This window comes from Somniosus microcephalus, chromosome 3 (genome assembly GCF_052327205.1).
Source record: "Somniosus microcephalus isolate GS21.2 chromosome 3, FLI_Smic_1.0, whole genome shotgun sequence".
Lineage (NCBI taxonomy): Eukaryota > Metazoa > Chordata > Chondrichthyes > Squaliformes > Somniosidae > Somniosus > Somniosus microcephalus.
In genome coordinates this window covers 19,379,368-19,391,723 of record NC_140989.1, presented here as the reverse complement: position 1 = coordinate 19,391,723, position 12,356 = coordinate 19,379,368, and the positions used below count along the sequence as shown (strand labels likewise).

The 12,356-nt window shown below is 45.5% G+C and overlaps 1 protein-coding gene across 1 annotated transcript in view; it reads left to right on the top strand.

Moving 5' to 3' along the window:
* The window catches only part of vta1 (vesicle (multivesicular body) trafficking 1), a 215,010-nt gene that overhangs the window by 69,851 nt on the left and 132,803 nt on the right, over positions 1–12,356 (top strand). The window contains 1 exon segment of the mRNA XM_085979250.1: positions 4,397–4,491. Coding sequence (XP_085835376.1) covers positions 4,397–4,491 — 95 coding nt within the window.

The window sequence follows — 12,356 nt, the reverse complement described above, 5'->3', positions numbered from 1 at the left end:
TGAACCTCTGGCGTGAAGGGAAAGGGAGAGGTTTGAAGAACTGCAGGGTTGTTGAGGTCGTGTGAACTTCAGTATCTGCAAAATTTCATGAGCACTAATGAGAATTGCAGAAGGTTTATATTGTCCATTAGCTCCAAGATTGGAAAGAATGTGCAAGCCGTGCAGATGGGCACGTAGGCTATTTGGAAGGGCAGTCTCCCGGTGGAGGAGGACCCGCACTCGTCATAACCCTCGAGCGAGTCTTGAAGCAGATTTGTGGTGCAAATTCTGTCGCACCCTGTTGGAAGTGACACGTATTTTTCTTTTTAAGTTACAGCACTCGCAAACACCATTCCTCCCTTCACCTTGTGGCAAATTGCATGCAATGTGGAGCTATACTTTGAGGCCATGAACACGTGAGCAATTATTGATCTCTTTTTTGTCCAGCACAGACACAATGGCCTCCTTCTGTGCCATTAATTTCTATGCTTCTATGATCATCTACTTATGCTGCTAAAGTGTAGGAACATCGGAAAATCCAGGACAGGAGAAGGCTCTGCTGGCCATCCCAAACTCCAATACCTCTCAATCACTCCCTTAAATACTTTTCCAATTCTCCCTTTTAATATTTCTACACTATCTGCCTACACTGCCTCCCTGGCAGATCATTCCACATTATGCAGCACCTTCTGTGTAAAATAGTTAAATCTAAGCTACCTGAGTATCTTCCCTCTTTCAAGTTTGAACTCATGTGCCCTGTGTTATTAATCTCATCATCAAGAAACGACTTATGAAATAACACTGGACGGCCAGCTGGTGGCGCCGTCCAAGGAGTATAAATACTCGGGCGTTGGCCCCAGCTTTCCAGGGACTTTTGTAAGACAAGGAGCTAGTGAAGTACAACTAGACCTCCATGTTCTGAAACAAGTTGATTAAAGCCTTGCTTTATACTCAAACCAAGTGTGTAGTGAGTTTTATTATGTCACCCTGGTTTTAAAGATTGCAGCAATCCTGAACGAATTATCAATTCAGTTTAGAATATATATCGCGCCTTTGATGACCTCCGGACATTCCAAAGCGCTTTGCAGCCAGTTAAGTACTTTTGTAGTCTAGTCACTGTTGTAATGTAGGAAACGCGGCAGCCAATTTACGGCCAGCAAGATCCCACAAACTGCAATGAGATAATGACCCGGTAACCTGTAGTGATGTTGGTTGAGGGATAAATATTGGCCAAGACCCCAGGGAGAACTCCCCTGCACTTTTTCGAAATAATGCCATGGGATCGTTAACAGCCACCTGAGAGGGCAGACGGAGCCTTGGTTTAATATCTCAGTTGAAAGACGGCACCTCTGCACTCCTTCAGTATTGGGCTGGAGTGTCGGCCTAGATTTTGTACTGAAGTCTCTGGAGCGGGACTTGAACTCTCAAACTTCTGACTCCGAGGAGAGTGCTACCCACTGAGCCACAGCTGATGCACAATTTATCTCCTGAGTTTTCTCAAACAATCCCAAACATGCCAACCTCTTCTCATAGCTCAGATGCCTTAAGGTAGTGATCCAGGTGTGGCGCTACTAGCCCCGTATACGGACTTAACTATTTGCTAATGTTAATCACCTTCAGCGTTGCTCACTGGCCAAGGTAGCAAGTTAAAGGGCAGGTTTGAGGTGGGACAGCACACGAGCTGCCAGCTAGGGCTGAAACCTGTCCGAGCATGATCCCTGGGAGCGATCGGCAGGTTGCACCTGAGATGGTGTTGGTAATTGTTCAGCTTGTTTTATTTCTGTTTCCTGGGCTGGCTGTAGATGTTCTAAGTAGGAAACTGTAACAGTAGCTAGAAATGACCTGATTTTTTTTCCCCTCAACTGTCTAGAGGAGAGACGCTATCAGGAAACTGCAACATGAGCCTACAATGAACCAGTCAGAAATCCTGCACATGATGCTAGAGACACATCAAGCTTTATTTAGATAAATAAATACAATTTAGTTTTTGGGAGCACTTCATTCATCGCTCAGCATGGACAGTGGTTGCTATTGTTCTTGTCATTGATGTGTGGTGGCATTTACCCTGTTTAATTAAGTTGTCAGCCGAGGCTCAGTTGGTAGCACCCTCGCCTCCGAGTCAAATAGTTGTGGGTTCAAGTCCCACTCCACAGACTTGAGCACAAAATATCTAGGCTGACTCTCCAGGGCAGTACTTAACTGCACTGTTGAGGTGCCGTCTTTCGGATGAGACGTTAAACCGAGGCCCCACCTACTCTCAAGTGGACGTAAAAGATCCCAGGGCACTATTTCAAAGAAGAGCACGGGGAGTTCTCCCCGGTGTCCTGGCCAATATTTATCCCTCAATCAACATCACAAAAAACAGATTATCTGGTCATTATCACATTATTTGTGGAAGCTTGCTGCCGCGTTTCCTACATTGCAACAGTGACTACACTTCAAAAGTACTTCATTGGCTGTGAAGCGCGTTGGCATGTCCTTGGGTCGTGAAAGGCGCTATAGAAATGCAAGTCTTTCTTTCACAGTTGTTTAGAATAATAACTTGCAGGAAGTTGCTGTCCAGTAAATACTGTGAGTGACACAGTAAAGTCATTTTGTGGTGCATTTTTCTGCTCATCAAGATGAAGGCCGTAACTGCTGCAGTGCCCCTCAAGTCAGGTAGAGATGACGGGGTGTAAATACACGGTACGATTACATCCACTCGCTCCAGCTGATGATGGCTTTAGTGCCATTCTGCCCTGATGCTCGGTGATGTTCGCACATGAGCACTGATGGTTAACAACAACTTACATTTCCATAGCGCCTTTAACGTAGTTTTTGGGAGCACTTCATTCATCTCTCAGTATGGACAGTGGATGATCAGCCATGATCGCATTGAATGGCAGAGCAGGCGCGAGGGGCCGAATGGCCTACTCCTGCTCCTATCTTCTATGTTTCTAAAACATCCCAAGGCGCTTCACAGGAGCGTTACTAAACAAACTTTGACATTGAGCCACCTAAGGAGATATTAGGACAGGTGACCAGAAGCTTGGCCAAGGAGGTCGGTTTTAAGGAGTGTCTTTAAAGGAGGAAAGAGATGTTTAGGGAGGGAATTCCAGAGTTTCGGACCCTGGCAGCTGAAGTCACGACCGCCAATTGTGGAGTGATTAAAATCGGGGATGCGCAAAATCAATCTGTATTGCTTACCACAAATTCTATTTTCAGAATATATTGTAGAGTAAACATTGAATATGTGGGGATGGTGGAAAAATTGGCAGTCTGTAATTTGGATCACTGATGAGGGGGAGGGATTTCACTGGGAGGAGAGAAGAGGGAGACAACAGCAATGATCCCTCAAGATGTGAGAGTAATGCTGGAGTCAACTTGGCTCAGTTGGTAGCAGACTTTTCTCCGGGTCATAAGCTCAGGTTCGAGTCCCACAGTTGGATCTGAGACCATAATCCAGGCTGACACTTCAATGCAGCACTGACTGGTGCTGGATTGTTGGAGCTGTCGTTCTTCAGATGAGATGTTAAATGGAGGCCCCGTCTGTCTGTCTAGGTGGACATTAAAGGTCCCATGGCAGAGTTTGATGGGCATGGCGTTCTTCAGGTGTCTGGCCAACATTTCGCTCTCAACCGACACAAAAAGCCCAATTTGTTTGCAGAGTGGCTGCTCTTTGTGCCTGTATGATAATTCCAAAAGTAGTTCACTGAAGTACTTTGGGACTTTTTACCGACATGAAAAGACCATATGGTAAACCACTTTTATCGTTCACTATCGTTACACTATAGTTATCACTGTTATATTGTTCTCACTGTTCTCACTGTTGTATCACTATACGAGGTCGCCTCTTGTCACACTGTTATACCTGGGCTGACCATCACTGACTTCGCCCATGGCTCCACCTACCTGCCCAGGTATAAAGGTAGTCGACTGGCTGGTATTCCTCCTTGCTGGATCCGATCACCCATGAGGGTGGGCTCTGTTATTTAGTCAATAAAAACCTATAGTTACTTTCCTAACTCGTCGCTTTTCATTGGATGAATTGATAGGTATATCAACCATATCCTGTGTAAATATTTCTCTTATCTCTTATAAATGCGAATCTTTTGTCAAGAGTTTTTCAAGAATGTCATATAACCGAACCCTGAGATTACAGTCTTGAAACGACTCCCGTTTGACATTGCTAACGTATGGTCCTTTAACTCCTTAGCCCAAGATGCTGGGGCAGTGGAAGGGAAAGTAATGCTGATGGTAACTGATGGTTTGCACCGTGTTTACATTCACTGCTGTGCATTTGCTCTTTGTGACCATGAAAAGGTGGTTGTCCTGGGGTGTCGTCTTGGCAGCGTTATCTGTATGTTGCACTTTATCAGGATTTACTGTCCCTTTCTCTGCAGTTTTCTTTAAGCACAACTCCTTTCTATTTGTGCAGGTCGCCTGTATGCTATGCAGACTGGAATGAAAATTGATAGCAAAACGCCGGAATGCCGCAAGTTCTTGGTGAAACTAATGGATCAGCTTGAAATTGTAAGTGTCGATTTAAAACCTTATTCTTCGACTCGTCGGTCTCCTGCAGAGTTGAACACGGCAAGTCAAGGCCAAATGTAGTCTCCAGTTAAACTTGTGTCAGAGGGTAGGGGTTATTTACATCCGACTGTACAAATGTAATTCAGTTCCCATTTTAAAGTCTAAATCCACCACTTCACATCACAGAGTGGTCCTGAGGGCAATAAAGACCTGAAATGCTTCGGCTTCAAGTGGCACCTTCCCCAATAGTACCGATTGTGCCAGGAGGCTGACATGGGGGCTGTGATGGAGGGGATTACAGGGTCTTCCTGAACTGATGGCCTTCCTCATCCGTTATCTAGTTATTTTTTTTTAATTAGTTCATGGGATGTTGGCGTCGCTGGCAAGGCCAGCATTTATTGCCCATTCCTAATTGCACTTGAGAAGGTGGTGGTGAGCCGCTGCCTTGAACCGCTGCAGTCTGTGTGGTGAAGGTACTCCCACAGTGCTGTTAGGGAGGGAGTTCCAGGATTTTGACCCAGCGACGATATACTTCCAAGTCAGGATGGTGTGTGACTTAGAGAGAACTTGGAGGTGATGGTGTTCCCATGCGCCTGCTGCCCTTGTCCTTTTAGGTGGACAAGGTCGCGGGTTTGGGAGGTGCTGCCGAAGAAGCCTTGGCGAGTTGCTGCAGTGCATCTTGTACAGGAAACTTTGTGCTATCCGGCACCGACGGGACTGAGCTGTTGCCGTCCCATCAAAACTGCCAGACAAACCAGTGCTAATGTTGAAACATACGGAGATTTTGAGCTCCGTATCTGACAACAAACCCTGTTACTTAGCAACAGCTTCTAAACAGTCAGCCGTACCTTGCAAGCGTCTCTGTAGCTTAGCAACAGCTTCAGCGAGACCTTGCAGAGCCTGACTGGTGAAAAAAAAGCAACGAAAAGAAAAAAAAACTAACGAATCGGCTCCTGATTTTTGCTGGTGACTCGAGCATTCCGGACAGTTAACCTCCGGATAAACCAAAGTTTCCTGTAGATGGTACACACTGCAGCCACGGTACGCCGGTGGCGGAGGGAGTGAATGTTTATGGTGGTGGATGGGGTGCCAATCAAGCGGGTTGCTTTGTTCTGAATGGTGCCGAGCTTCTTGAGTGTTGTTGGAGCTGCACTAATCCAGGCAAGTGGAGAGTATTCCATCATACTCCTTACTTGTGCCTTGTAGATGGTGAAAAGGAAGTCAGGAGGTGAGAAACTCGCCGCAGAATACCCAGCCTCAGACCTGCTCTTGTTGCCACGGCATTTATGTGGCTGGTCCAGTTAAGTTTCTGGTCAATGGTGACCCCCCAGGATGTTAATGGTGGAGGATTTGGCGATGGTAATGCCATTGAATGTCAAGGGGCGGTGGTTAGACTCTCGCTTGTTGGTGATGGTTATTGCCTGGCATTTATCTGCCCAAACCTGAACGTCGTCCGGGTCTTGTTGCATGCGGGCATGGACCGCTTCATTATCTGAGGAGTTGTGAATGGCACTGAACACTGTGTAGTCATCAGCGAACATCCCCATTTCTGACATTATGTTGGAGGGAAGGTCATTGATGAAACAGCTGAAGATGGTTGGGCCTAGGACACTGCCGTGAGGATCTCATGCAGCGACGTCCTGGGGCTGTGATGATTGACCTCCAACCACCACAACCATCTTCCTTTGTGCTAGGTATGACTCCAGCCAGTGGAGAGTTTCTCCCCCCCCCCCCCCCCCCCCCGATTCCCATTGACTTCAGTTTTACTAGGGTGCCTTGATGCCACGCTCGGTCAAATGCTGCCTTGATGTCGAGGGCAGTCACTCACCTCACCTCTGGAATTCAGCTCCTTTGTCCATGTTTAGACCAAGGTTGTAATGAGGTCGGAAGCCGAATGGTCCTGGCGGAACCCAAACTGGGCATCAGTGAGTAGGTTATTGGTGAGTAAGTGCCGCTTGATAGCACTGTCAATGACACCTTCCATCACTTTGCTGATTTATGTACGGAGCAACAGGAGAGGGGAGAAGCAGCATCAAACCAATCTGTGGCTCAGTGTGTTGCATAATCACAGTGCCACTTTATTGTCCTATTTGATTTACATTGGTCTTCAACCATTCTTGGAAAGTGTTTAATTAAAGGGATATGAACTGCGATTACCTCTGACTGTGCTCTACTGGCCTGTTTTTTTCCCCTTTGAATCTTTCGACAACATCTTGGTGGAGAAAGCACATTACGCCATTTTTACATCAATAGCGCGCTGACAGATTATGAGCACGGTACTCCTGTTGCTGCCACCACTGCACTATATAAAGGATCTGAGCTCCCCATTCCTAATGGCAATCTTTCTTTTCCTGTAGCCCAATAACCTCAGAGCCACGGTGCACGCAGGACTGCTATCTCCTCTCCCTCCAGTAGGCCCAACAGAGACTAGCGGCTCATTAGGAAAACAAAACTGGGAATCGGAAGTTGCCATGTCTCCACTTGAGCACTGATCTCTGGTGCCTGGCCCCAATGTACAGTGTCTTTCGTATGACGTGCCACTCCACGGTATTAAAATGCAGTGTTCAGTTTGCTTCTAATCTATAAATTGATTGTTTTGGGCAGTTTGTTGATGAATTTCTGCCTCCCACTCAGCATTTGTTGGTGGTCTGCTGCACAATTTATTTTTTGAGTTTGCTGCACAGGAGGTAGATTTTTCTTGGTAGAGGACTTTAGCACTGGGTGTTACCACAATTGGGCTCTGCACCAGTCTTACATAATGTGTAAGGGGTACAAATGACTAACACATGGTTATACTGTAACATAATACAGGAAACTCTCTTTACCGGCACCTAAATAACCGGAAATCTCTCTTAACCGGCAAAATTCAGGAGTAGGTTCAAGTAAGTTTTACTTCATATTAGTGGCCGTGTAACCGGGGTTCCTGGATCTGTAGCTGTGTAACCGGGGTTCCTGGATCTGTAGCTGTGTAACCGGGGTTCCTGGATCTGTGGCCGTGTAACCGGGGTTCCTGGATCTGTGGCTGTGTAACCGGGGTTCCTGGATCTGTGGCCGTGTAACCGGGGTTCCTGGATCTGTGGCCGTGTAACCAGGGTTCCTGGATCTGTGGCCGTGTAACCGGGGTTCCTGCACCTGTTGCCATGCAACCGGGGTTCCTGCACCTGTTGCCATGCAACAGGGACGCCTGGATCTGTGGCCGTGTACGGGGCTCTTGTACCTTAGTAAGTATACCTCTCTGTAATCCGGACTTTTTGATCAACCGGCACCACGTCGGTGCCGGATAAAAAAGTTTCCTGTAATGAGGATTATAAATGATCTTGAGTCGTGATCTGTCGGGGTTGACCGTCCGGTCCTTGATAGCGATCTGAACATTCGAACCTAATCTTTTGTGAGAGGAAAGTTTCATTTGTGACGGTTCACATTGTGAGGTAGGTGGTAATCTAAAAATGGTTATAACTTTAAACCAAAGTTACTTGGTTTGATCTGAAAATGGACAGGAGCCAACAACAACTTGAATTTATAAAGTGGCTTTAACGTAGTAAAATGTCCCAAGGCGCTTCACCGGAGTATTATAAGACAAAAAATTTGACACCGAGCCACATAAGGGGAAATTAGGGCAAGTGACCAAAAGCTTGGTCAAAGTGGTAGGTTTTAAGGAGTGTCTTAAAGGAGGAAAGAGAGGTAGAGAGACAGTGATGTTCAAGCAGGGAATTCCAGAGCTTAGGGCCTAGACAACAGAAGGCACGGCCACCAAAGGTTGAGCCATTATAATCAGGGATGCTCAAGAGGGCAGAATTAGAGGAGTGCGGGGGGGGGCTGAAGGAGATAACAGAGATAGGGAGGGGCGAGGCCATGGAGGGATTTGAAAACAAGGATGAGAATTTTAAAATCAAGGCGTTACTTAACCGGGAGCCGATGTCGGTCAGCGAGCACAGGGGTGATGGGCGAACAGGACTTGGTGCGAGTTAGGGCATTGGCAGCCGTGTTTTGAATGACCTCAAGTTTGTGTAGTGTAGAATGTGGGAGGCCAGCCAGGAGTGCGTTGGAATAGTCAAGTCTAGAGGTAACAAAGGCATGGATGAGGGTGTTGATGACATTTAAACAGTGTTATTTGTTGGCAATCACAGCAAATGCCAATGTCACACTTATCCTCTGTATTAGTTTAGTGTTAGCTCAGTTTAAAGGACTCTTACAACTTTTGTAATCTTAACAATTTGGAGTGACCACTTAGGATATTTGCATGCAGACTGACTGACACAGCGTTAGTCCATCAGCTTGGCATTCAAATGAGGACCTTATAACTTTACTAGTTTAACAAATATAGTGAGCATAAGAATTAGGAGCAGGAGTTGGCCATACGGCCCCTCGAACCTTCTCCACCATTGAATAAAATCATGGCTGATCTTCGACCTCAACTCCACTTTCCAACCCGATCTCCACATCCCTTGATTCCCCTAGAGTCCAAAAATCTATTGATCTCAGCTTTGAATATACTCAACGCCTGAGCATCCACAGCCCTCTGGGGTAAAGAATTCCACAGATTCACAACCCTCTGGGTAAAGAAATTCCTCCTCATAGTCTTAAATGGCCGACCCCTTACCTGAGACTATGCCCCCCCAGTTCTAGACTCTCCAGCCAGGGGAAACAACCTCTCAGCATCTACCCTGCCAATCCCCCTCAGAACCTTATTACATAGGGTATACGGCACAGAAACAGGCCATTCAGCCCAACCAGTCCCTGCCGGCGTTTATGCTCCACACGAGCCTCCCCTGTCTTTCCTCATCTAAACCCATCAGCATAACCCTCTATTCCCTTTTCGTTCATATGTTTGTCCAACCTCCCCTTAAATGCATCTACCCCTTGCTTCAACCACTCCCTGTGGTAGCGAGTTCCACATTCTCACTACTCTTTGGGTAAAGAAGTTTCTTCTGTATTCCCTATTGGATTTCTAAGCGACTATCTGATATTGATGGCCTCTAGTTATGCTCTTCCCCACAAGTGGAAACATTCTCTCTCTATCCACTCTATCAAAGCCTTTCATAATTTTAAAGACCTCTATTAGGTCACCCCTCAGCCATTTTTCAAGAGAAAACCGACCCAGCCTGTTCATCCTTTCCTGATATGTATACCCTCACATTTCTGGTATCATCCTTGTAAATCTTCTCTGCACCCTCTCCGGTGCCTCTATATCCTTTTTATAATATGGTGACCAGAACTGTCCGCAGTACTCCAAGTGTGGTCTAACCAAGGTTTGATACAGGTTTAGCATAACTTCACTACTTTTCAATTCTATACCTCTAGAAATAAACCCTAGTGCATGGTTTGCTTTTTTTATGGCCTTGCTCATCTGTGTCACAACTTTTAGTGATTTGTGTATTTGTACTCCGAGATCCCTTTGTTCCTCTACCCTACCTAGACTCGCACCCTCCAATTGATGTGACCTCCCTATTCTTCCTACCAAAATGTAATACCTCACAGTTGTCTGTGTTGAACTTCATTTGCCAATTATGTGCCCATTCTGCAAGTTTAGTAATGTCCTCCTGTAATTTGTTGCAGTCCTCCTCAGTATTGACTATTCTCTCCCCCCCCGCCCCCCCCCCACCCAAAATTTGGTGCCCTCCACAAATTTAGAAATTGTGTTTTTGATTCCAAAGTCTAAATCGTTAATGTAAATTGTGAACAGCAGTGGTCCCAGCACTGATCCTGTGGAACACCACTACCCACCTTCTGCCACTGTGAATAGCTACCCTTTACTCCCACTCTCTGCTTTCTGTCCTGAAGACAGCCAGCAAACCATTCTGCTGTTTGTCCCTTGACTCCGCATTCTCTGACCTTGTTCATCAGTCTATTATGGGGTACCTTATCGAAGACCTTGTGAAAATCCAGCTGAATAAATTCTACTGCATTACCATTGTCTACTCAATTCAATTTTTTTTTTTTCTTTTTTCAATTCAAATGCTTTATTGGCATGAAAGTTTACAGGGAACCATATTGCCAAAGCTTACATAACAAAAAGTACAGGTTTCCAACATTCTGTAGGTGTCAAACAATTTTGACCCTCGTTGGGTACAGACAATATTAATTTAAACAGTCGTTGACCCTCGTTGGGTGCATTCAGTATTAATTTAAAACAGTCGTTGGGTACATTCGGTATTGATTTAAACATTTTTAGAGTATATATGCTATGGGTGTGCTCGTTAGTCACTCACTGTTCCTCAGGTTGTGACATGTTGTTACATATTGGGCCCCAAGATATGGTCTGTCTCCTTCCCCCAGGACTATTCTTAATTTTGACAGGTCATCCAATTCTTTGAAATCTGGGGTTGTAAGGCTGAGCTTGTCAAAATATGTTTCTTGTCTCGTTGAATTTTTCGCATTTTAGGAGGAAGTGCACCTCTGTCTCAACCTCGCCGGCCAGACAGTGATCACATATTCTATTTTCTTTAGGTTGCCAGGATTTCTTGTATCTTCCTTTTTCAATTGCCAGTTGGTGGTCGCTTAGTCTGTATCTGGTGAGGGTCTGTCTCTGTTTTGTGTCTCTGATGGTCGAGAGATAGTCTGCCAGTTTATATTCTCTTTTTAGGGCCCGGTAGCATTCTAATCTGCTTTGGCTTTTGGTTATTGTGTTCCAATGTTCCAGGTAGGTTTCTTTGCATTGTTTAATGATTTGGTTCACTCGGATTGGTGTTTGGGGAGCAGTGTTGGTCTGGGACTGGTCAGGGTCCGGCTGGGTAGGAGAACTTAGTTTCAGTAACAACTGACTCAGGGGACTCATTTCTGGGTTCAGCTCTTGGGTCTGGAGGGCTTTAAAGTGAAGGGTGTCTGGGGAACTAGATTTGAGGTGATTTAGAAAGTTTAGTGCTCGTTTTTGGATGTTTATTATCAGTGGGTATCTGCCTAGTTTGGCTCTACATGCATTTGTTGGTGTTTTCCTTTGGGTGCGAAGAATGCTTCGGCAAAATTCTGCATGTAGGGCTTCTATTGTGTGTTTTTCCCATTTAGTGTAGCTATGGTGATTGAGTGGGCCCCATACTTCACTACCATACAGCACAATGGGCAGGATTATACTATCAAATATTTTGAGCCAGATTTTGATTGGAATTTGGATGTTGTAGAATTTTCTTTTTATTGCATATAGGGCTCTTCGGGCTTTTTCTTTTAGTGCATTCACTGCTATGTTGAAGCTCCCTGATGCTGTAATGGTTAGACCAAGGTAAGTGTAGCTCATAGTGTGTCCTATGATGGTATCACTGAGAGTAAACTGGTATTTGTTTTCCTGACATCTGGGCCTTTTTTGAAAAATCATGATGTTGGTTTTCTTTAGATTTACTGTCAGGGCCCAATTTTGGCAGTATTTGTCGAGTAGGTCTAAATGTTGCTGTAATCCCTGTTCTGTGGGAGACAGCAGAACCAGGTCGTCCGCATAGAACAGGGACCTCACTTCCCCATCCAGGAGACAGAGACCCGGTGACTCGCTTTGCTCCAGCTTGTCTGCTAACTCATTTATGTATATGTTGAACAGGGTCGGACTCAAGTTGCAACCCTGCCGGACGCCTCTTCTCTGGGTGAAGAAACCGGTGCGTTTGTCTCCAACTTTGACACCGCATTTATTTTTCAGATACATCGATTTAATAAGGTCATAGACTTTGCCCCCTATTCCACACTGAAGAAGTTTGTAATAGAGCCCTTCGTGCCAAATAGAGTCAAAAGCTTTCTTGAAGTCAATGAAACAAGCGAATATTTTCCCATTTTTTGTTTGGTGTATATGTTTTTCAATGAGAGTGTGAAGGGTATAGATATGGTCGGTGGTGCGGTGTTTTGGAAGAAAGCCTATTTGATTTTTTCTAAGGATATTATGTTTATTA